The 23,104-nt window shown below is 34.8% G+C and overlaps 1 protein-coding gene across 6 annotated transcripts in view; it reads left to right on the forward strand.

The window, feature by feature from the left end:
- FXR1 (FMR1 autosomal homolog 1) overlaps positions 1–17,608 on the forward strand; it is a 65,277-nt gene extending 47,669 nt beyond the window's left edge. The window contains exons 11-18 of one of the 6 annotated variants that reach the window (XM_008957352.5): positions 2,521–2,607; positions 3,936–3,993; positions 4,081–4,143; positions 9,138–9,341; positions 11,234–11,434; positions 12,129–12,209; positions 16,367–16,458; positions 17,182–17,608. In XM_008957352.5, the coding sequence (XP_008955600.1) occupies positions 2,521–2,607; positions 3,936–3,993; positions 4,081–4,143; positions 9,138–9,341; positions 11,234–11,434; positions 12,129–12,209; positions 16,367–16,458; positions 17,182–17,352 (957 nt within the window). In that variant the 3' untranslated portion in view covers positions 17,353–17,608. Of the gene's footprint in view, positions 1–2,520; positions 2,608–3,935; positions 4,144–9,137; positions 9,342–11,233; positions 11,435–12,128; positions 12,210–16,366; positions 16,459–17,181 lie in introns of all 6 variants that reach the window. The other 5 variants (XM_003831978.7, XM_008957350.4, XM_063602613.1 and 2 more) reach the window with 5 other exon arrangements.
- The last annotated feature ends 5,496 nt before the right edge of the window (positions 17,609–23,104 follow it).

Here is a 23,104-nt window from a genome sequence, read left to right on the forward strand (position 1 = left end):
ACTACAGGTGTGCGCCATCACACCCAGCTAATTTTTGCATTTTTAGTAGAGATGGGGTTTCACCATGTTGGCCAGGATGGTCTCGATCTCTTGACCTTGTGATCCACCTGCCTCCACCTCCCAAAGTGCTGGGATTACGGGCGTGAGCCACCGTGCCCGGCCTTGACCATTTCTTAATTGAAATCCCCTTACGCTTTTACGTTGCTATAGAATCTGAAAGTATTGACCATTTCTTAATTGAAATCCCATTGCGTTGCTGTTAATTCGTTAATTCTGATCCTAGCTTTCTAAAATTTTTTGTCGTGTTTCTTCCCACATGTTGATGATGTTTTGTCTCCTTAAAATTCCTGTTTTTTGGTCATATCATTAATGCTGTACAATGAGTTTTTTTATGAGAATGTTTAGTGTTTTTTTTTTTCCTGAGATTTTGATTATCCTTAGAACAGAAACTATTCTTATACATTAGCAGAAGATTCTGGCAGTTAACAAATAGATGTTATTTGGAATTAGGTAACTAGATGAAATTGGCTGGCTCGGTTGCTAATTTTATGACTTCAGCAAGTTACTTTGTTAACTGTAAAACTGGTAATACTATTTCTTAGTCAATTTTTAAATGAGTATTAAATCAAATACATGAAATGCATAATACAGACCTGAAAACAGGCTATGTGCTTAAGATTTTTTTAGGTCCTTGCCCTCCCACCCCCCTTTTTATTCACTTTGAATGCCCTTTTATCTGCTTGTGAACTCCTGAGGACAGTGTTAAGACTTCCTCACTCCCTAATCTTAAATAAGGAGTTTCCCTTGTTTCATGCTTTCATAGTTGAAATGACTTCTTCAAAGCCACTGTGAACCTCTGTAATAGCTGTGCTATATCCCTAGCACTTGCCCTGTTGCCTAAGTTTTAAATGAACCATATCTAAAAATCATTACTCTTAAAAATTACTTTGAAAATAATTGAGTCATATATAGAACTAAAATGTCTTAAACCACGCTTAGTTTCATATTTAGAACAAAAAATCCCTAAACCATTCTGTTTAACTGTTAGAAACCATTCTGTAAAATGAAGAAAATGGGAGACATGGAAACTGATTGGGGGAGTTAAGCTTTACTCTCATTTTTCTCAGCCATTAAGAAGCTGGAAGTATGTTTCTTTAAAGAAGAAAAATTCACAGTGTGCCATCTTATTTCTCTTTTCTGCCACTTTTAAAAAATCTTATTCAGAAGTTCAGCAAAGTAAACCAAGTCTGGCCTAATACTTTGATTTACTTGAATACCTCTACGTATCTTAATAATTCCTTTAATTTTACATTGTGTAAATATTTATGCTCTGGAGGTGATATTTCTTTTAGTGGTCAGGAAGTACCTCTTGTAGTACACAGACACTCAAGATTTTGTTACCTGAGCACATACTGTAGGGATAACTGGGCTAATGTGCTTTATTATGCTTTAAAGCTATACCTACTACGGTGATGTATCTATCTAGTCTGTAAGTTTATAGACAGTTTGAAGGAAAATTGTTTATTTTTGTTTTTGGAGACAGATGCTTGCTCTCTTGTCCAGGCTGGAGGGCAGTGGCACAGTCTTGGCTCACTGCAATCTCTGCCTCCCAGGCTCAAGCTATCTTCCTACCTCAGCCTCCCAAGTAGCTGGGACTACAGGCATGTGCTACCCTGCCAGCTAATTTTTGTATATTTTGTAGAGATGGGCTTTCTCCATGCTGCCCAGGCTGGTCTCGAACTCATGAACTCAAGTGATCCACCTGCCTCAGCCTCCCAAAGTGCTAGGATTACAGGTGTGAGTCACCATGACCTGCCAGAAAATCATTTTAACTTTAAAAGTTGATTTATATACTTGGAAAATTAAGTTAATTATAAATCAGAAAACTTGATATAAACTGATTTTTAAAAATTATTTTTAAAGTGTTTAGCACACAGAAGACAATTTACAACAGTAAATTGGGGTGCAAATATGACAAGTTATTGAAAATCTGAGTATTTCAACTTACATGGATTTTAGCATTTTTTTCCTTCTTAAATCTTGAAGTTTAGTACATGTAAATTGCTGCGTGTTTCAGAAGAGTTTTCCTAATTATATATTGGTGCTGGGTACGGTGGCTCACGCCTGTAACCTCTTTACGAAGTCAATAATCCCAGCGCTTTGGGAAGCCAAGGCAGGAGGATTGCTTGAGGCAAGGAGTTGGGCAACAGAGCAAGACCCTGTCTCTACAAAAAATAAAAAGTAATAGCTGGTTGTGGTGACACGCATCTATAGTCCCAGCTACTCTGGAGGTTGAGACAGGAGAATCACTTGAGCCCAGGAGTTTGATGCTGCAGTGAGCTGTGATTGTAACACTGCACTGTAGCCTGGGCAACAGAGCAAGACGTCATCTCAAAAAAAAAAAAAAAAAAAAAGTGTGTGTGTGTGTGCCTGCCTGTCAGTTTCATTTCACTTTTAGGCTAGAACTTTGTTAAAATATTAAACACTGAATACTTTTTTTTTTTTTTTTTTTTTAAACAGGGTATGGTTCCATTTGTATTTGTTGGCACTAAAGAAAGCATTGGAAATGTGCAGGTTCTTCTAGAGTATCATATTGCCTATCTAAAGGTTTGTATATGGTTCATACTATGTTCTGATGTTGTTGCTGCATTTACTACATAAATGTTGTACATTTGCTACAAATTTAAAATGTCCTCACATTAAACATTTTATATTTGAAGTAAACTTCAAATCTTTAAATACTTTTTGTTAATTCAGCTTCAGATTTGCCATTGTTCTACATGAGAATTTAAAAAGTCCTTTGTCATCATAAAATGATTGGCCTTGTGTGCATAATTTCTCTTCTTTCTGAGCTTTTATATTTCTTTCTTTCTTAAGAAATGATTCCTTTGTCTTCATGCAATTTGACTCTCAGATCACTTATGTATCTGCATGTTCATACTGGAGCCATTTTGTTTTTCCTTTTGTACTTTACATACAAATAGGGTACAGAACCAGGAGTGACATTGGGCTTCCTTGGTAACTTTGGCATTATGCAAATCATCTGCATCATCTCCACTGACATTACTCGATAATTTGTAACCATTGTTAACAAAATAGTCTATTTGAGTTGATACATAAAGAGCAAGGGTTTTTAGAAAAATATGACCCATAAATTATTAAACATTTTAATTTTATTTTCTACTCTTTCCCTTTTATTCCTGCTGTGTTTCTTTTTAAAGTATAATAATATCCTCACCTGTTCTCTGCCTCTAGTATGTTTTCCTCCCAGTCTGTCGTATCATTGTTGCTGTTACTATTTTGAGATCACTCCGATAATGTCATTTCTTTTCTTTTGAAATTCATCTTTATATGAAAAGTTGCAATTAAAGCTGGCATTTTGAAGCCAGTGCTTTATCTTTCAGTACTCATCTTTTAACCAAGAGCTTTCTCTAGACATCTAACCTTTGCATCCTGTAATGACCTCAATTTCTGAATGACGAAGTCTAGCACTCCTTCTAGGTCACAACTCGTGTCACTGCTTTGATAGGAAAGTAGCTTGTTAATAGTACCTTTCATAGATGCTACGTGTATCTCATTCAGCAATTCTAACTCCTTGAGGGCAAAATCTGGTAATATTGTATAATTGTTAGCTATTTAATAAATAACTTATTTTAAAGCTGTCTGTTAAACATCCCCTTGATTGGGGAGAGTCCATGTCTTCTTTTATATTGTATGCCTATAGCAGCATGTTTGGCACACTCTAGACCATTCAGTAAATGTTGAACAGAAACAGCAAATGACCTCATCAGTTCTGTTGACTAGGAACACAATGCTCTTTACCATCTAATTGCCTAAGGTCACAGCTTTGATAGGGAGTACAGCTTTAGCTTTAGGCTTTAGGAAAACAAAAAGTTATATATAAGAAGACTTACTCTTTTTTGTTTTGATTGTAGGAAGTAGAACAGCTAAGAATGGAACGCCTACAGATTGATGAACAGCTGCGACAGATTGGTATGGGTTTCAGACCTTCTTCCACCAGAGGGCCTGAAAAAGAGAAAGGATATGCCACTGATGAAAGTACCGTCTCTTCTGTACAAGGTTCTAGGTCTTATAGCGGAAGAGGCAGAGGTCGTCGGGGACCTAATTACACCTCCGGTTATGGTAAAAAAAAAATTTTTTTTTTTTTTTTTTTTGGTAATAGTAATAATAGTAGTTATAGTTTAGGTGCTCTAACACATTTTCTTATAATTAGTTCATTACTCTGTCTTGGCTTTGAGGGTAGAAGGTAGTTCTGAAGGTTTAGTACACGTCTTAGTAGTAGTGATAGTATACATTAAAATGACAGTAAAATATATAAAATTTCCAAGCAGTTATGTAATGAAGCAAAGCATGTTTTTAAGTTGGTAGTTCATTGTCATGTTTATTATATTTACAAAGAATACATATGTAACTTGTTTTTCAAATACTTCGCTAGTACAGTTTTATACATTTCCCAGTAAATACCTAGTAATGGTGGTGGTGATACTTCTAGGAATCATCTTTTGTCTACCCTCTTTAAGTAAAAAATGAAAAGTGTGCGAATCACTCTAAGATTGCATATAGCAAGTCTTTTTACTAGCTTTTAAAAAATATTTTATTTACTCATTTGGCGTATTTGAATATATTAACATCTCACATCTGGAATTATTTTATTTAACAACATTTCACTAAAATGAAGGCTCTGAAAGCCAGAATCTAATTTAACACTTTATAAATGAACATTTTCTAAAATGTATTTCACTGTGAGGATTGGGTCTAACCCAGATAGGAAGGGGGACAGTGGAGTGGTGATAGTCAACAATTCTCTAATCCTAAATTCTCCCTTATTCTTCTTCAGCTTTGGAGTTGTTCCATTTTTCTACATTTGGACTTGGATCTTAGCAGTGACCTGATTTGTTTTTTTCCTTCACCCCTTTTCTTTATTTTCTCTTTTCCTTTTCTTTTCTTCACTCCTATACTTACTCCCTTTTGAGGAAATATAAAACCTTTCCCAAAATGTAAGGCATTTAAGGAAAATAGAAATAAATGCAAATTTCATGCTTTAATTGGAGGATCATCTAATGCTGACAAAGTTATATTAAACCTGAACTATCTTCAATTTGTTGTAGAGTTGTAAGTTTGTGTCCCTGCCCTTTAATATCATATCTTTATGTTCTCATTTTCTTATATATATGTTATTTAATGCAGTATTGAAACCTAAACAGCAAAATTCTAATAAAGAAGTGTTCAGCATATAAAGGGATGAAAATTGCAGACTATTATTATATTTCTGAAAATGTTTAATGCAAAAGACAGTTAACCAGTAATCACATAGAAATTAAATATATTCTCATTGATTTTTTGAACCATACATTATTAGCATAGATAATCAGACTTGGCTTATTGGATGATGCATATGATGAATTCATTGAATAATTTTATTAGCTTTTGTGGGAAGTCGGCTTATTGATGAGAGCTTACTCTGGCAAAATGCTTTTGTTGAGAGTAGATAATTATGTGAGAGGTAGAGAAACATCTGGATTCAAGAAAGCTGTGCAAATTGTTCAGTAGATGGCACTCTTAGCTCTGAATCTTAGTGGAATTGATAACATTTTATTTCTTGAAATAGTTACCGAACCTGAGTGGGCTTGGAAAAGCAAGAAAAACCATTTGAATTTGGTTGTAGACATTCATGTATACATTATATCAGAGGGACTTGTAGTTGATTTATTTATATATATATATATATATATATATATATATATATATATATATATAATGAGTACTGTAGTTTTATCAGTTTAACAGGAACTATAAGAAACATTTCCCAGTATAACATCTCTGAAGTTGGTATGTGTGTTAAATTGGACATCTTACAACTTTAGCAGCATTTTCTTTTTTAATGGCACATAAAATAATGTCTTAAAATTGATGGCCTCTTGGAGTCGATAAAACGTGATTATTTTTAGCTGTTAAGCTTAGCACAACCAACCATTGAAAAATGATATAAACCATCTTCATAAGGTGATTTTAGAAGTTTGAGGGGAAAATATGATTTTAAAATTGGTTAAAAACACAATGTCATTATGTTTTGTTACTTTTTTTTTTTTTTTTTTTGAGATGGAGTTTCGCTCTTGTTGCCCAGGCTGGAGTGCAGTGGCACAATCTCGGCTCACCGCAACCTCTCCCTCCTGGGTTCAAGTGATTCTCCTGCCTCAGCCTCCTGAGTAGCTGGGATTACAGGCATGCACCACCATGCCTGACTAATTTTGTATTTTTAGTAGAGACAGGGTTTCTCCATGTTGGTCAGGCTGGTCTCAAACTCCAGACCTCAGGTGATCTGTCCACCTCGCCTCCCAAAGTGCTGGGATTATAGGCGTGAGCCACCAGCCTGGCCTAGTGTCATTACTTTTAAAGCTTGTTTAAAAAAACGACTTTGAATCACCAACCTGTGTTTTACAAAATTGAGAGGTTGGAATAAATGGTTTCCCTGATTTTATTAGAGTATTTGTTTTCTATTGCAGTAATAAATTATCACAAACTTAGAGGCTTGACCACAGAAATTTATTATCTTATAGTTCTGTTGGTCAGAAGGCTGACATGGGTCTCACTAGGCTAAAATCTTGTCAGCTGGGCTACGTTTCTTTCTGGAAAGTCTAGCGGGGATTCCCCTTTCAGTAGTTTAGAAAATTTCTCTACTTTTAAAGACCCAGTGAGATTAGTTTGGATCCACCTGGATAATCCAGGATAATCTCTCTATCTCAAGGTCCTTAACCTTAGTCACATTTGCAGAGTCCTTTTTGCTATCACAGAAACATTTAATATGTGTTATTAACAGTTATTTAATATGAGTAATGTTGAGCACTAGCCAATACATTAAAATTTTGGGGGGTACGGCCTCAATATCTGTTTTACCTGCTGAAATCTATGATTTAGACATTCCCTCTAAGTCTCTTGAATACTATATGTAGGTTAAATTTAAGGAAGACTTTACTTGCTGTGACACGGGGTTAGATAAATACTACACTGGATTTCTAAGGATACTTCAATATGAACTTTTGAGAGAGTCTTCAGAATGAAGTATTCTTCATTTGCCCTGAATTTTGGTAATGTTTTCAGGTAGGGTATAGGTTTGTAAATAAATTCAGAAGTTCTTAAACATTCTGAAAGGTTTTTTTTTTTTCACTATTCAAGGAAAGATAAATTGCCTTCATTACAACTTTTATGACATCCTGTTAATAAAGTACTTTTTGTCATTTGGTGAAATAAATGTTAGGGGAAATTAATTCCCTTCCCTGAGATTCTAATCCCAACAAAGAATTGAAAGTAATAGAAATTTGATGTATTCTTTGAAAAATACACATCCAACTAATTACCTAATTGTTTTTATAATTGACTAGTTACATCTGTTAACACCATGTAGAGAAAAGGTAGGCATCCTAGAGTTATCGTTAAAGGAGAAAGGAAGTGAGGCACCTTCATGTATAAAACTTTACATTTTATTCCCTGCACCTTAATACTTAAAACTTCTTCTGTCTGAAGAGCTCTTGTTTGCATTTTTCCTCAAATGATTGCAGAGTTTAAATATAGGGAACTTCAAGGTATTTCATGAAATCACTCTTATCTGAGAGTTTAGCAAATGAACTTCAAAATAATGCAGCAAATTATTTGGTTGAGAAAATTGTTACACACTCTGCCAGGCATTTGAGGACATATAAGATGGAGTTCCACCCTTTATCATAGACCAATTTTGAAGTAATTCCACAGGGGGAAAAAATAACAACACGGCACAGTCTGTGATAGATGTGGGGCGATTTTAGGATAACAAAAAATGGGGAGAGATCTGTCTTAGTTGCAGTGGTCTGAAGTTAGAATTTGAACCAGGCCCTGAAGGAGATATATTTGGTCATATAAGAGGGAAAGAAGAAGTGGCATCCCAGAACTAACAAGTGGAAATGAATATGATAGTGATTGAGTCATATGTATCTGACATTTTAGTTACAGTAATTATTAAATAATGATAATGTAGGCTTCTGATTATATCTTTGTGGTGTTTAAATAAATTTTTGAAAGGTCACCATTACAATAGTTGCAGTGTTAGAAATGGTCTGTAAACTTTTAAAGGCAATGCTGAATATTTGTCTCACTGGTCATGGCTTCAGTTCTGTTGTCAGGTGAGAGACCTTCTGTTTCAGAGAAACCTTAAATTCTGTTTAGTAATTGCAAATATTAGGTTGGTGCAAAAGTAATTGCAGTTTTTGCCATTAAAAGTAAGAAAAGCAAAAAGTAAAAGTAGTTACTTTTAATGGCAAAAACCGCAATTTAAGATGCTAGTAAAACATGCCATCATTTTATATACAACCTACTGGAAAAATTACTTCTAGCTTATAATAAAGATGCCATCAGTTATAAGAAATATCTTGATTTCAGAGATGTTAACATGTGAAAAGTATACCCTAGAATCAATGAAATTATGGTGAAATACACTATACAGTTAAACTATTCAGTTTTCTAAATATGATTAATTTACTCAAATATTGAAGTTATTTTTATTGTACTAATAATTTAGGTTACTAAAACCCAAATGAGCAGAAACATTTGACTATCCATACTAAGTACATTCTAATATTGATAAATGATGTTCTGTATGGTTTTTTTTTTTTTTTGGTGCCAAAACCTAGGAATTAATGTTCTGTATATTTTCTGTAATTTTTCTGTTGACTGCATTTCTGCACATCAGTTTTTTTTTTAACTTCCATGACTTTGTATTTCCTGGATATTATCCCCTTTTGCTGATGAGATGGTCACACCTTTGACTATATTACATGACATAGCACATCTTAGCAGACTGCAGTGAGGGATTCTTCTGCTGGTTTTGAAGAAGTGAGCGGCCTTCTGCACATCAGTTTATTTTTTAATCCGTATTAACTAGTAGATACTATACTAGTATATTAATAGTATAATAATTGATTATTCCTTAGTACGTTTCAGATTGATTTTAACTTTCATGGATCTTTCTTTGAAGCAGCCAAACAGTATTGCTTATTTAAACAATAATTTGTAGGACATAATTTTGAACATTTTAAAAGCCTCTTTTTATAGAAATCTAAGTGGTTTATGTTCTTTTCTTTTCCAAGGTACAAATTCTGAGCTGTCTAACCCCTCTGAAACGGAATCTGAGCGTAAAGACGAGCTGAGTGATTGGTCATTGGCAGGAGAAGATGATCGAGACAGCCGACATCAGCGTGACAGCAGGAGACGCCCAGGAGGAAGAGGCAGAAGTGTTTCAGGGGGTCGAGGTCGTGGTGGACCACGTGGTGGCAAATCCTCCATCAGTTCTGGTAGTCTTTTCTATACTCTGTCAGCATCCATTATTTGTAAACAGTTTAATTTTACAAAAGTTAATTCATCTCCCAGGGCCACCCATTTTTGGAAGTTTCTCTTGCTACTCATTGTCTTAGAGAAAGTAGTGGACCATATAGCAGTATCAGGAAAAGCCCTCGTAGAGTGTTTCTCAGTGAAGGTTTACTTAGAATATACTGGTCAGAACTTTAGTTGGCAGCTTTTCTTGATATGATGAGGGTCAGATGTTTCTCTCTTCAGGTTTTGGAGGCTTATTTAATTAGAATTTTTTTGTTTTCCCTAGAATTTTGGGGTTATGTATTTTTGTTTGCCAGACAGACCCAGGATTTCTAATGCACAGAGAGATGTCAGTACTTTTCTATACTTAATATTGAAAACGAAGTGAAGAGCATTCTTAGCTACACTATGTAGTACTTTGGGAACAGGGAAAAATTGTGGAATTAACTAAGTTTTTTAATTGTTGGAGGAACTGTGCTGTAAAGAGGAGTGTTTGGATGACTAAAGATTTGAGGGTGTAGGAAACGTTTTACTTGATTACTTCTGTCTTCTAAGATTTGTTTATGCTTTACATTAAGTTGTAGGAGTTTCCAGAATATCCTTGGTTACCATAACGGGCTAGGGAGTTAATTGCCAGGGATACATAGACTATATTAAGGATATAACTTTAACATATCATTATGGTATACCACGTTAAGAAACCCGCACCTTCCTTAATGTTATACCCATGAAAACTTATGTAGTATTTTAATATTATAGAAAGTGTGTGTAGATACATTAAATATAGATGCCAACTGTGCTTACAAATTACAAAAACTGGAACAAATCAGGGCAAAAATTAGGAACTTGTTCTTTGTTTGTTTAGATTTTCTCCCTTTCCACAGTAATACTCTTTGAGACTTTAGTTTACAGGCTTTCAGGGTAATAGTTTTTATATTTTAGTACACTTTGTACAGTTACCAAGGTGTTTAAAATTACAGTATACTGAATTGCAAAATAAATGTACTTGACCTAGTGTTTTATGATTAATGGATACGCTTAGTGTCTTTTGCAAAGATGCTTAGCTTGCTAGCTGTTACCAAAGGAATCTTAGGAAAAATCGGAATTAGGTGAATTTCTTCTATAAATTTGATTGTTGGAGGTAATAAATGCACATAGGTAAGATGGGTATTTTTCTTATGAATTGTACCTTACAGTTTTTCCTTTTCCACCTTCACATCACCTTCCATATTGTTTCTAAAGATGGAGTACTAGTCAGCATTCGTTTCAACATTTTCCTTTCATAACCAGTTAGAAGTTCAACCTTATTTAATTGGCTGCTTTGTTTCAACTTGTCTTGATTGCTTCAGTTCAGTTACGGATTTCTGTTATGTCGTGGAATGCAGGTATTGAATATTATTTGGGAAATAGTCCATCAACATCAACACAACAAAGCTGCAGTCATTTTGAACTCAGTTAAGGGGATGAAAGCTCGCTCTTATAATTATTTCTTAACAGCTGAATATTTGTTTCTTTTCGTTTTTGTTTTTCTAGTCTCTGGGCAGGATTACCTTGAAATGTGAATGCCAGAATTAGCATTTAATACACTATTTTCTAATGTATATTTTAAAAACAAGGCACAGGAAATGTTAGGAAGCCAAGATGTCTGCTTACTTTCTGCTTTAATTTTTCATCACCACTTAAAGTTTTATCATATTTAATTATCTTTGTTATTTTCCAGGTAAATAATATTGAAAACATTTTATTTGAAGACAGTGCATTTTTATTGGGGGAGATTGAAGTTTATTTATCATTGATATAGTTCAATATAGATCAAACATTCATAATTGCAGTCCTCTTAAACGAATATTTCTTGCCTCTGACATGAATATAGTGCTCAAAGATCCAGACAGCAATCCATACAGCTTACTTGATAATACAGAATCAGATCAGACTGCAGACACTGATGCCAGCGAATCTCATCACAGTACTAACCGTCGTAGGCGGTCTCGTAGACGAAGGACTGATGAAGATGCTGTTCTGATGGATGGAATGACTGAATCTGATACAGCTTCAGTTAATGAAAATGGGCTAGGTATGTAAGCACTTAGGGAAGAGAAATATATATATATATAAAATTGTAAACTATTGTTAGTATATGAAGCTTTTTTCAAAGAAATATGCAATTCACAAATTGACTTTTTCTTAGTGTTTACTTTGAACAAGGTAGATAGCTTTTTGTCTGTCTTAAATGTTTAGTTCTCAGATTTGTTATAGCCAAATTATTTGAAACTTGGAGGGTTAAAGTGCCCTTCGATGCCATTAAATCAGTACAAATATTCAGCTGGCAAGGTACTTAGTGCTTTTATTGTCCCCAAGCTAAAATCAGGCTTTCATCTTGCCTCTTTTAAAATAATTATAAATGACACTGGTAAAGGTACATATATCAAGAGTAGGCATTAATTTTCAAGGGCTAAAATGTCATTAACTTCGGTATAAACCAAACTGTACTAGAGAGGAAGACTGTGTCCCTGAATGATGGCAGTTTAAGTCTGAGTTTTACTGTGAGTTAAAACCCTCTGAATTTCCAGATGATAATTCCATTTTTAATCCATTTGGAATGCTGAAAGCTACAAAAATGTATTTCCTGTCAGTAAACATTTGTTGTTTTATTTTTGTGTTTAATTAAAAGTTTATTTTTCCCCTTTAAATCTTTGAAGGAAAGAAGGTTTTTTTGTTTTTTTGTTTGTTTTTGTCAGAATAGTTCATGGTAAACTTTGCAATTACAGATGATAGCGAAAAAAAACCCCAGCGACGCAATCGTAGCCGCAGGCGTCGCTTCAGGGGTCAGGCAGAAGATAGACAGCCAGGTAACTTGAGTGGACCTGTGGATACCATCAGGTCACAAGCATGAAAAAAATGTCATATGTCTGCTTTCTAAATATATTATACTTACATGTACACATGTGTGCATATACATTCAAAATTTGCATTGCATAAATTGTTTATTCAACTAATAAGACTACTACTATTAAGAAAATGCATTCTTCCTTCACAGTGTGTTAGTAACTTGTCTAATTGAACTAATGTTGTGTCCTAATTGTTTACATGGAAATACTGTTGAGAAGACCATTTTGTTCACTTGGCAGTTTCTTCACACTTGAGATGGGGCCTGCCATCCGAGGGACTGTGTTGTAGATTGTGATCAAGGTTGATTGGCAAAACTGGGCAGCTTTTGCATGGTGCCTGCTTACTATATCTGAATTCAGCACCTCATTTTTGTGGGAGTTGTAATACCCACAATTAAAAAAAAAGTATAAAAGAGAAAAATATTTGAAGGTGTCTTTAACCTAATGCGAGGAATGCATGTTGTTTTTGTTTGTTTATTGTAGTGTGATGCCTTTTCCCTTACACCTACTAACTATTCAAATTAATAATACTTACTTAGTTTTAGAATGTTTATTTTATGTAGTCATTAATTTTTAGTAACTTCAAAGAAACTTGTTTGCTGTGTCTATTATTTTGAACATAATTCCATTTCCTGTGTACAGAGAATCACATGTATATTCACAATGAAGCAATTGTGTGCACCAGAAATAAACCCCTTTCAAACTAATCAATTTTTGCATTCTTTCCAAAACCAGTTCTTTCATGTGTTTTCCCCAAATAAAGAATGTAAATTCTGGCATCTTTACTATTTTAAATTTAGTGGTTGTAGAGACATTTGGGAAAACTGGTTAAGAGAATTAGTTCCCATCCCTAAAAGTTCATGTTTTAAAGATAGTTGGAAATTTTTAGAGCAATTAAATATTGTCAAAAAATAGAAAGTGTCCAGAAAATATTTGTTTTCCTTCCCCTTCTTTCCTCCCCTCCTTTAATGTTGGAAATATATTTTAGGGCTGGGTGCAGTGGCTCATACCTGTAATCCCAGCACTTTGGGAGGCCAGGTAGCAGGATTGCTTGAGCCCAGGAGTTTGAGACCAGCTTGGGCACTGGGATCCTGTCTAGAGAAAATACAGAAATTAGCTGGGTGTGGTAGTGCGCACCTGTAGTCCCAGCTACTCTTGAGACTGAGGCAGGAGAATCACTTTAGCCTGGGAGGTCGAGGCCGCAGTGAAGGGTGATCGTGCCACTGCACTCTAGCCTGGGTGACAGTGAGACCCTGTCTCAAAAAAAAATGTTTTAGATGAAGAGATTATTTCATTTTTTGAAGGTGGTACAGCAGTGAATACATTTCTGGCCCTACTGTAAACAAGAAAATTCAGGCTATCGGTATGAACTTAACAGAATATATTACAACATTTATTAACTAGATGTATGGTGGTTTATTACCAAGTCAACAGGTATAAAAGGAGTAACAGTGGGGTTTGTTGGAGAAGAGGCAAAAATTTCTGCATGGTATTAATTGCAACTTGAGTAGTTTGGAGGCTTCAACAGTTTGACAATGATTTCTGTTCCATACTACATCTATTCCTGTTTTACTTCTTTGGGATTACTACTTCCCTCTTTTAAAACTCCTCACATTCCCTAGCTTGCCCCTTCTCCCAAAAGATAGGGTGGGTAAAACAAGCACAAAACTGTTAACCCTTGATCCTAGTAGCAGTTCTAGGAGGCAGCCTCCCTCTAAAGCTAATATCAATATTCTGTTTAAAACACTCATTTAATTTGATCTCATCTGCTCAAAATTTCTTGTTGCTCTTAGTGTCAATTAAGCAGTGACTATTGTTTACCACACTTAGAATGTGACAATACACACTGGTGTCCAGTTGATTAACTTGGATCCATTCGAGGAAATTCTAGAGTCCATGTCATTACAGAAATTGCCTGTATTTTTTTCTAGATATTGTTAATTATTAATCTGTATTGGACTTTTAAGGGGCTTGTATTATAAGGACTGGCTATAAACAGGTTTTTATTTGAATTAACAGAGGTTTCTTTTGGCTTCCTTTTATTTAGGTAGCGGATACCCCAGCTAAGTGCTTGTTAATTTAGTTGATAACTATATCAAAATATTATTCTATCTCTGTACACAGTGGATGAAAGGTTCTAGGAATTGTTTCAACAATGTGTTAGGTTGGTGCAGTTTTTGCACCCACCTCAAAATGGCAAAAACCACAATTACTTTTGCACCAACTTAATTTAGCAGCAGGCTTTCCAATTAGATGTTTTCCTAGGTGTCACTGAGGGCCGAACTTGGAAACAGTGCATTCACTATGCTGTTCCCCACACTGGCTAGAATTGTTCTTGTAATAGGTTTGCTACCATGTATGTAGACATAATAAAGTGGATTATGACAATAGCCCTTTTTCCAATATTGTAAACTCTTTTTAATGTAGTTATAAATATATTAGCAATGAATTTAAATAATTTAAAAAGCTTCAAGATGAGCGTACTGTTTCTTACAGTTTGGAAGGAAGGAGGCAGTTTCAGATTTGAAACATCTTTAGTGGTTTTCTAGTAAATGATGTATGTAAGTTCTGAAATAGGTTGTTCCTTTGTGGTTTTAAAAGATTTACATAATAGTTCTAGAAAGTTCTTGGATCTTATGAAAGTGTTAGCATGTTAATTCATAATTAAGAAACGTGAATTGTAAATACCATCCAGCTTTTTATTATACCAGAATGATTTAGTTGTTTTCATAGAATTTATACTTTATGGACCAATTCTCCCCATACCTAGTGACTTTAAATAAATAATTTAAAATTTACTGGAGATTTCATTCTTTACATAATTAACTTGCTCCCATAATTTAAAGTATATATTGTACTTTTACATATCAGGGATTTTCTGAAACAGTTTGCAATAGAAAATACTTGAAAGAAAAAAGGGTGGTTCTTTTGGTATTTCTTAAAATCAGTGAATTCTAAGTTTCAATTCTTTTTTTTTTTTTTGAAACAGAGTTTCACTATTATTGCCCAGGCTGGAGTGCAGTGGCACAATCTTGGCTCATTGCACCCTCCACCTCCCGGGTTCAAGCAATGCTCTTGCCTCAGCCTCCCAGGTAGCTGGAATTACAGGCTGTGTCACCACGCCTGGCTAATTCTGACGGGGTTTCACCATGTTGGTCAGGCTGGTCTCGAACTCCTGACCTCAGGTGATCTGCCCACCTTGGCCTCCCAAAGTGCTGGGTTTACAGGTGTGAGCCACCATGCCCGGCCCTAAGTTTCAGTTCTTGAAGAGAGAGTGTTGATGTATAAAGTGAGTCAGTCCACATACTGTAGAACATAGGTCATTTGTTGAAGTTGGGTTGACGTGACAGTAGGGTGTTAGGTTGGGTTTAGTCTTTTTCCTAATCCACTACTGCCACTTCTTTGCAAATACACATTTCAGATCGTCCCTACCAAGATTGGCAAAGGGGGTGTGGGAGGGGTGTCATTGAATACACTCTGGACCTTTTCCCACTCTGATCAATGTCCACATTTTTAGGGTGGTGGTCTGTCATCTTTAGTTTGCTTGTAGTTTCTTATTTTAATCACTCAGAATCGTTTCTAGTGTGAAACGTTAAAACAAAACCATAGAATAAACCACACTTGGATATCTTAATTGTGCTTTAAAAAACACACACACACACATTTGAGTAAATATTTTTGTATCTGAAATTTTCAAATTTAAGTAGATCATACTACGATTTGGACCAAATTTGCCCCATTCCCCCCTCCCCCCCACTCCCCGATAATTGCAAACACTGGGCTTAGAACACTGCGTTTGTATTTCCTTTTACTGGTTGTGGGTTTCTCTAACAACTTTGTTCCACAACATTAGGGTCAACCAGAAGCAAATAGCTGGATTCTTGGGAAGGAGGAATTTAATCTAGATTTCCTCAATCTCAAGCTTGAAATTTTCTTCAGCACCAAAAGCCCAGGTAGATTTTTAAAGCTTTGTTTTTGGTTGGAGGTGATACCCAGCTTAAGAAAATTTTGACACTGGGTGACCCACCACTAGTTTAATAGTGAAATTACCCTTTATCCATAAATAAACTTTAGAAATATTTTTTCAACACCTGTAATTTTTTTCTCATCTTTAACAGTCACAGTTGCAGATTATATTTCTAGAGCTGAGTCTCAGAGCAGACAAAGAAACCTCCCAAGGGAAACTTTGGCTAAAAACAAGAAAGAAATGGTAAGGAGAATTTAACCTGTAGGTTTTTTTTTTTTTTTTTTTTAATTTTTGGTATGGTTTAGCTTTATTTTTTACTACTTTTACTGTGTGATCACTTGTTTCCACAAATAGACAATACTATTTTAGTTAAAGACTCTTGAATATGTTCTTGGCCCCAGGTAACTAAAGATATGCATGCTTGAGCCTGAAATACTTTTTAGTTAGAGCTTCAAATAGCATTTATAAAATTCATTCTGCCCAAAGATACTGGGCATAGAGACTATTGCCTAATTCAGGAGCAATAGGCTATATACCTCTTCTCATTGATGGATATAGACCTTTTAAATTTTAGTTCTTTTAAATGCTTTACAGTATTTGATATGTAAATGTGATTTCTCAAAATAAGGTGAGTAAAGTAGGTGATTATTTGTTTAATATTAACTGTTTATGTCATTTTCATGGTGAGCTTTCCAGTGTTTTAAAATTAGGTACAGTTTTCATTAGTTTAGATGTTTTGTGTGGTTTGGGCACTGCTAGGGTACTAGAGATACAAAGTTGAAAGACCCATAGAGTGGAATACTTTGGTATTTGTTTTGAATTTTAAAGATGTTTTAATACTTTGATCCATTGCGGTATATAAAACTGAAAATTTTAATTAGCTAATTAGTGTTTATGTAGCTATTTTCCTCCTCAGCTATAGATTTCATTTATAAAGAAGTTGAAAAAGTTGTCTCCCTTTGGCAGGCAAAAGATGTGATTGAAGAGCATGGTCCTTCAGAAAAGGCAATAAACGGCCCAACTAGTGCTTCTGGCGATGACATTTCTAAGCTACAGCGTACTCCAGGAGAAGAAAAGATTAATACCTTAAAAGAAGAAAACACTCAAGAAGCAGCAGTCCTGAATGGTGTTTCATAAACTGAAGAAGTTCCTAGTTTACAGTTCTTTTACATTACATTTACAATAGTGCTTGTACAAGCTTGCCAAAGATAGAATATGGATCGCCAGTCTTTACATCGCACTTTCAGTTCCTCCATTTGGAATTCAAAAAGGGGAGGGATCCTGAAGAAATCATATGTTAAACATACTTTGACACCTACTGTGTTATAAAATATATCATCAGATGTGCCTTGAGAATAGTATATGTAACATTAAAAAAAAGTTGCTGGCTATAGGAAATGTTATTTTGTTTTCAAAATATGGCAGAGATGGGGGGTGGTGGGTGGGGTGGGATCCCTAACGTAATATTCTTTATGAAAGCATTAGCTGCTTTTGTTACATTTTTAATATGCAACCACTTCTTCACCTGAGGAAAACTAGAATGAAATGCAGTCTAAAATATTTTGCACTGAACTGTAATTTCTTCATTAGTTTAGTCTGGAAACTGGTCTGTTTTAATGTGTTTTTTAAATGCTGTATGTAGAGGAAAATCTGCAGACCACTGGAATACATTTGTTAAACTCTCATCTGCAGGGACACTGGGCGATACTTGGCAGTGACTGTTCTACCTTGAGGCTTTGTTTGGTTTATTTATTAAAGTGTACAGTATTTAAAAATCAAACATAGCTTTAGTTAAAACACTAAGCTGAATTAGTCATGTCCATTCAGACATAACCTGAACTACTGAAAAGATCAATTTCCAGAAGGTTTATTCTGTATAAACTACATGTTAGTCTTCAGTAGAGTATCTTTTTTTTTCCTTTTTTTTTTTTTTTTTTTATTTCGGTTGTTTGATGTGCAATATGTTTTTGTATGCAGGTAGTAAATAAACTTTGATCTTCCATTTGCTGAATTTTTTTAACTTTCTACTTTTTACACCAATTGTTGCAAAATAGTTGGAGCTATTAATAGGCTTAGGATAGTATACTTTGCTTTTTAAAAAGCATTTATACTTGCTCATAAATAGCATTAAAATGTCAGTTGGCCATTTAATCATTTTGTAATGAATCCTCTGAAATCTTTACACAAGTTTAGGCTGTTAGATGCATAGGTAATTCATAATACATGTGATAATTAGCAAAAAAACCTAACAAAATTCTAATCAAAGGCAACTTTGGAAGACAATGGGGGATAGAAGGGATGACAAGCAATTTTTAAATAATAGGCCAATGATTTGCTTCTTTATTCTCAACTTATTTTGAAGGCTCTCATATCAGTGACCAAAAATCAGTTATTAAACTTTATGTATATATTTTAGCAAGAGCTTAATTTTTATGAAGATAAAGACATGAAGTTTAACAATGGTACAACAGTTAGTACAGCTAATTGTGAGGTCAAGTAATTGTTAGACATAGGGGAAGGCTTTGTTCCACAATATTATATGGACCACTGAACAAGAATGACAGCCCTTTGTTATCACTTGGCATATGAAAAGTGTTGTGTGCATAGTTTGTGTTAATTTTTTATGTGCATAAAAATGTGATTTTAATTTATATGCTCTGAAGGATAATTCAGGGTATAGTTAAAAATGTAAAATGTGCCAGTTCAGTATATATAACCCTAGCCCTCAAATTATTCTGATTAAGGTTAAAATGTGCTGGTATTAAGTGCTTTTTCCTGAGGCCTTCTGATTGGTTCTTGGTAACAGAATTTTAAAGTAAGGTGTGAGTAGTGCCAACTCCTGTCCCTTTATATATAAAGGTATCAAGTAATTTCATGTCCTGATATTTAAAAAAATTACCCACAAATGTGTTTTTTTAAATCGATCAAAGCTAGAAACAGGTTGTCTCAGTTCTCTTACATAATTGGGTTAAAAATTATAAGGTATTAGAAGAATTTTAATTAATGCCAAATTGGTAAATGTAAAAAAAAAAAAAGACTTTTCATTTTCTCCCACATAGAATAGTCAGATATATTAAACATCCCTTTTCCATAAAGATGGTTTCAATGGGAATGGAAGAAACAAAATCTTAAAAGAGTGAGTATAGCTGAACCAATTCTTCATTCTAGCAATAACCACACTAAGTTCATTACTTTACAAATGACTAAACCCAATGTCTTGTCCTTTAAAAAATATAGGTAGTGCAGAATTGTGATAAATACGCATTTGTTTTTTTAGAGAGCCCCACTCCCCAAAGGGTAGCCATTAATTCAGGTAGCCTTTTAAATGTATTTGAGAGGGGTCCGTCTTTTTGGCTGCTATCCTAGTTAGGTGAGATGTTGCTATGGGAAGAACTTGCCACTATACGCTAAACACACTTAAGCAAAAGATGTATTCTGGAGCCTGGCACAGTAGCTTATGTCTTTGGTTCTAGCTACTCAGGAGCCTGAGGTGGGAGCATCATTTGAACTCAGTTCTGGGCCACTGAGACCCTCTTTAAAGAGAAGGAAAAAAAGGTATTCTGGAAGATCTTGTGCAGTTCCAACAATGTTTCAGCATATATATGTGAATTCATGTATGACACCTGAACGGAATCATGAAGTAACAGCTGAGATTATACGGTGGCAAAAATGATCTGCTTTTCCTGAAGCTTTGGGAGGCCTAGGATTCTTGCTTTAGGCATCACCTTTGTTAAGCCTTAAAGGGGGCTACAACTTGTGCAAAATGGTGTCTCTGGTAACACTTCAGAAATAATTGGCAAAAGTGTAATAGGAATACACAAATCTTTATTTTGAAATAATCTTGTATTTTAATGTGGAATTAGAAGCAGCACATCAAACTGGTGAGTTCACAGAAACTTACCTGAGATGATGCTGGGTTCCATTGCCGTTGTGCTAAGTCACGTATTTTTGTAGCTGCTGTTAGCTGTGTCTAGCGTTTTGTAACCTAAGGAGGGTCTTATAGAAGTTGGTATGTTAACTAAATCTTGGATTGGGAAACAGCACCATTTGTATCCTCTGCAAACAGATTTACGCTTTTGAGGCTGAAACCAACTAGTGTTCTCATGGGCTGTTGCCTAAGGACAGATAAACATGGAAAACAGGCTATGTCCAGGGACAGATGATTGGTGGTTAAGAATTACAGTAAAGGAAAATTACACCTGGATTTTCTTCTGTAAAGTTTCAAGGAACTTGGATTTGAACTGTGAATCTACTGTTTTGGCAAAAAATCTCAAAGAAAAGGATGTTTTTACTGTCTCAGTCTTCCTGTCTTTGCTACACGATTTGGATCCCTTATGCTTTTTCGTTAAGAATGTCTGTCTGCTATAGTGAATTTGCTAGCCCCTTATTTTTTTTTTTAATTTTAGTTCTTTATTAGAACGTGTACTTGAATGGACTGTAGTTGCTCATAACCCATGTTAATCTCTGATAGTATTTGGGTTTTATTTCAGGAGCTTTTGCAATAAAGCAGTAACTGCAATCTGCTAAAGTCAGACTTAGCAAGTGGTGTTAAAACTGATTTAAGTCCATTACATTGAACAGTAGGAAATTACCACTTTTGTAAGGCTCAAAAATGATCAACTATTAACAGTTTCTTATGGTTCAGTCTAATTACAGATTTTTAAAAAGTTTATCAGTATATCATTTCAGATTCATCCGTATCTTCTGTAATATTATTTCCAGTACTGAAGTAAGGTACACAAAAATTCCCCTGGAAAAACTATATTCTAGTTTTGTAAGATGATTTCCCACAGTCCATTTGCTTATTTCTTCCTTTGATAATTCAAAAAGATGCTTTAGGTAATGGTACAGAATTAGAAGCTGCTATTTTAGCTCTATTAACTTTTTCTCTATGGTTTCAATTTTATCCAACCAGAGAGGGCTGGCCTAGTTGGTATCTTTAAGGCCCTTCCAGTAGTAATTTGAGTCTAGTCACATGTCAGACCCTGAGCAACACCTAACCAAATGCCCAAGTATTCTCATAAGGAGTATGCTGAATTTAAGTGGTGTTTGTTTTACATATGTATCCATCCCAGACATTTTCAACTATGCTGAATGCAATCTATAAGATATTCCAAACAAGGACAAAGTAATTTTTCACAAGTCTTACAGCCCCACTATTAAGTATGCCACTTATTAGCTTCTTGAATTTCTTTGTATTTCAGTGATTGGGATGTTCTTTTTTTTTGGGAAAGTTTTTTTTACCCCTTTGTACCCTCTTAATTGGATTAACTGTAAAATGTACATATTAATTTTCTAGTTTTAGAGACCATTTTCATTAAAAATATTTTCCAATAGTTTTTCTAGATAAACAATTTATACTTAATTGTTGCTTGGTTGCTTACATTTCAACCTCTAGGCTTCCTTTTTCAGCTAACTTGGCTGTCTTCAGATTGTAAAGAAAAATGTAAACATATATTTGAAATTTCATTAACTGAAACTGCTGTAAGGTGTTAGCAAATGTTAACCATAACAGATTATCCCGTATCATTGGACTGTTCTATTATTGGGTCAGGAATAATAGGTGACACAGGATAGAAGCTCTTCCTATATATATCTTGTTGCTAAGGCAGTAGTTGGCTCTAAGCTGATAAACAGCACACTGTACAGCAGTCCAAAAACTAAAACCAGAGCTTAGGTCATTCAAGTTAACTGGTACTCAAGGTTACTCATTCCAGGATACTTTACATAACCAAAAACCTAGGAGAGCATTCTACATTGTAATTTTTTTTTTACTTTGTTTACATAAAATTTACAGGGTTTTGTTTTTTTAAGCCTAGTCTGTTCTTTGACATTGTTGATTCATGTTCTAAATTTTCATCAGATTTAACATGTTTGGAGGCTCTTGTGCACTCAATGTGAACCTACTGCAAGCTTCTGAACTGCAAAACCTTTTTTTTAGGTCACTGTCAACAGAAAGATGCCTTATAGAATTTCTCATGATTGAAACAGAACTCTGCATTCTAACCTAAAACCCCTCTAACCCTTTAAATGAAGCATTATGCCTGCGTGAAATTTTATTTTTAGACATTTCTGATACTAGGTTTTCTTTACGGGAGGGCATACATATTCAATATACTGAATTTATACAGCTTTCAGTGTGGCAATATATTAAGAAGCTAGTTCCCTAATTTTTCTCAGTTCTCATTGGTTTTCCATTTAAATGTTTCCATAAGTACTCTCATCATTTGGAAAATACTTGATGGCAGGAGAACTTGCTTAAAACTAAAGGTGGAGAAAGAGTTAACTTCCAGGACAACCCATTATAGCTCACTTCTTACAACAAAGCAGTTTTTATACAGCACCTTAGGACTCATTTCTAATGTCAACCCAGATGGCCAGTAAAGGCAAGGGAAGAGGCTAAGTAGACTCACAAAAATCTCTGATATTGAGGTCTAATATGAAGGCTATAGATAGGAATTCCCCACAAACTTCTAATGAGGACTAATATGAACAGCAAATTGGAGAAGACACCAAGGACCTAATTTTAGTTTCACTAGCCGTGGGACCTTAGAAAAAAGACCATTTGCTCTGGACTTTTGTTTCCCAAGCCATCAAATGTGGAAGAATCCTCACAATTTCAAGTTGGTCATGTATACTTCCCTTTTACAGAGAAAGCTGAAGCCTCAAGGCTCAGATTTACCTGGCTTCTGCAGAAGTTTAACTTGTAACCTACCTCTCATTCCCAAAGTGTGTTTAATCATGCCGCCTTCTTTAAAATATATCTGGAAGCACCAATGAGTAAAGACAAAGGCCCCAAGCTAGATCTGTAGAGATAAGTACTAGACTCACATCTCAGTACTATCAAGGAAAACATGCTTAGGTTATCAGAATTGTGAAGGCCATAGTA

The sequence above is a fragment of the Pan paniscus genome, chromosome 2, assembly GCF_029289425.2.
Source record: "Pan paniscus chromosome 2, NHGRI_mPanPan1-v2.0_pri, whole genome shotgun sequence".
In the NCBI taxonomy this organism is placed as follows: Eukaryota; Metazoa; Chordata; class Mammalia; order Primates; family Hominidae; genus Pan; species Pan paniscus.